This window comes from Thermobia domestica, chromosome 12, assembly GCF_964235325.1.
Source record: "Thermobia domestica chromosome 12, izTheDome1.hap1.1, whole genome shotgun sequence".
In the NCBI taxonomy this organism is placed as follows: domain Eukaryota; kingdom Metazoa; phylum Arthropoda; class Insecta; order Zygentoma; family Lepismatidae; genus Thermobia; species Thermobia domestica.
The window spans coordinates 217969220-217971650 of record NC_137465.1 but is presented as its reverse complement, the minus strand read 5'-3'; the positions used below and the strand labels follow the sequence as shown (position 1 = coordinate 217971650).

Below are 2431 nucleotides of genomic sequence, written 5' to 3'. Positions count from 1 at the left end.
ATTCGCAGATGCGTTAGATACTTAGGGTAGGTAACTTTATTCATTTCATAACCATTAAAAAATGAAACATTTTTTCTTATTCCATAGCTTTGCTAAATTAATCTTGATTGTGTGCTGTTAAGTAAGTATACATATTCATGTGTGACAGCAAATCAGGAAGATTGTTCAGTACCCGGAAAAGGAAAATAAAGCTAAAGATGTAGGCGGAACGGAACGAGTTTTGACAGTTCCTTTCTAACTTGTTTTGCTTCGTTCTTCGTAACGGTGACAAAATCACTAACTGTTCCGAAAATCCTTTAGCAGGTACTACTTGCTTTGACTTGGCGAAGGAAGGGAAAGACGGTGGGGAAGGAATTGTAGTGGAAAACCGAAACAGAACAGTGTAATGAGATTACTCTTGTACTGAAGTCGCGCGCGACAGGTGTGGTGTTCGCTCTGTGCAAGGAGGTAGTTGCCACCACGTGCTTTTTTCCTTTGCACACGCTCCGTGTTCGAGCATCCATTTTTGTCCCTCATGTTGTTGCTAAGTGACACAGCTGCAGTTGAACTTGGTGGGACGCTTTTGGTGATTGTGAAGTGATTTTAACGTGAGGATTGAAACTGATCCGAATGCAACAAATATTATTGTGCTTCCGAATCATATGGGAAAACATGTTAACATATATTTACAGTGCGTACATGGTTTAATATACGCGGTGTGACTTATTATTTGTGTGAAGTGTTTTTTCAGCAGTTAAATTAACCCAGAGAAGTGTTTTTTTGTTATAAATTTCAATGAGTAAAAGACAACAAGCCCTTGTGCCTTTAAGCATGAATCGTTTGGAGAAATATTACGATCCTCATGTGAAGAGTAACATATTAATGTTACCACCTCCGCCTCTGATAGACTCAGGGTCTTCGAGAACTTCCACTTGGACATACAAAACGAGTGGATTTTCTCTCCTGGATCGCGGTGACCGGATAAAACCGGAAAGATCAAACAGAAGAAATGTCCAGAAGATGCAATGGAGAAATTCCAGATGGGTGAAGAGCTTCCCTGATGGCGATTATGATTACAATGAACTGGATTCACGAATTAGCTCCATGACAATCGCTGACGTAAGTCCCAGATTTGCTGTCAGAAGAATCATTTTGTTGTACGAAAATTTTCAATACCGAGAGGCTGCTAATTTTATCAATAGATTAAGCCATGGTACCTTCAAAGTCATTATTAATGACCTGCCAATCGACCTGTTTATCGAATCAATGCCTCACAGCTTATCCATTCTGGAAGCTCTTTACGCCAAGGTCTTCCTATCTGATGGTCTTAATTTCAGCATCAAAACACTGAGACCAGACGGAGTTGTCATGCAAATGGTGAAATTTTTCTCCACTCAAGACGATAACTTAAGCAGCAGTAAATGGGAATTATGTGGTCCATTTATATGTAGCTGTAAAAAATTGCTGAAAGTGATTGTGTTGTCAGACCCCAAAATAAAGAAGCTTTTACAGCAACGTCGAAGATGCTTGGACAAAGCTATCGAAGGCATGGGACAGCACGGATTAGTTGGGACAAGCGATGAAACGCTTATGAATCTTCACGATGCTTTGAAAGTTGAATTCCAGAAGGTGGTCGAAACGTACAAAGAAGCATTGCAAAAATTGGAGGAGTTGTCCTTGGCTAACAAGACAACTGTAACACGATCCATCTCTCACGGTCCAGCTCCAATTCAGGCATCACATCAACGGCAGTTGTCCTTGAAACAAGAAGAGATCCAAGAAAGACTGATTAAAAACAAAACCTTATTAAATGTTGTGGAACCTTCTCTGGGCAATAACTCTTTGGGTATCCTGCTGGGTATTCTTCAGAGGAGAATTGAGTATGATAAGGATGTACTTTTCCAGTTTACACAACTCAAGAAGGAGGTTAAAAACATTGACCCGAATAGTGTCGTGGCTCCTGTTTTGATGCATTATTCACACGGCTGTGAAATGGTAAGTAGGAATTTTGGATTTCATAAAGTACTAAACTGTTTTAGAAATATAGAAGGATATTAACAGTTTTATTTCCCTTTGTAATCAGTAGAATACAGGATTCATTTAAAATGTCTATATTTCTGCTAGTTTTACTGTTATTATTTAGTTTATATCCGATAACTGACCAATTCCAGAACTACAAGAATTAAAGGTAGCCATCACTTACGGTTCATGTTATAGATATTAACTTTCTGATTGGTAGAAATGCGTACATAGACAAGATCCCATACCGTGTAAGTTGGGTTGTATACTTTAAGGAGTTAGGCCATAAGCGAAGAGCATGGGTATTATTTTCCATTAAAAAGGAAAAGATAACTCTCAGAGCCTTGCCGTTTATGAACGTTCTATCCGTAGGCTGGCCCATTTACGTAAACATAATTGAGCATAAAGTTGAACAAATAGGACAAGGGTAGGG

The 2431-nt window shown here is 39.0% G+C and overlaps 1 protein-coding gene across 2 annotated transcripts in view; it reads left to right on the top strand.

Annotated features, from left to right (window-relative positions):
- The first annotated feature begins 349 nt into the window (after positions 1-349).
- The window catches only part of LOC145667049 (uncharacterized), a 250428-nt gene continuing 248346 nt past the window's right edge, over positions 350-2431 (top strand). For both annotated transcript variants that reach the window (XM_081734746.1, XM_081734745.1), the window contains exon 1: positions 350-1974. In XM_081734746.1, coding sequence (XP_081590872.1) covers positions 775-1974 — 1200 coding nt within the window. In that variant the 5' untranslated portion in view covers positions 350-774. The remainder of the gene's footprint in view (positions 1975-2431) is intronic.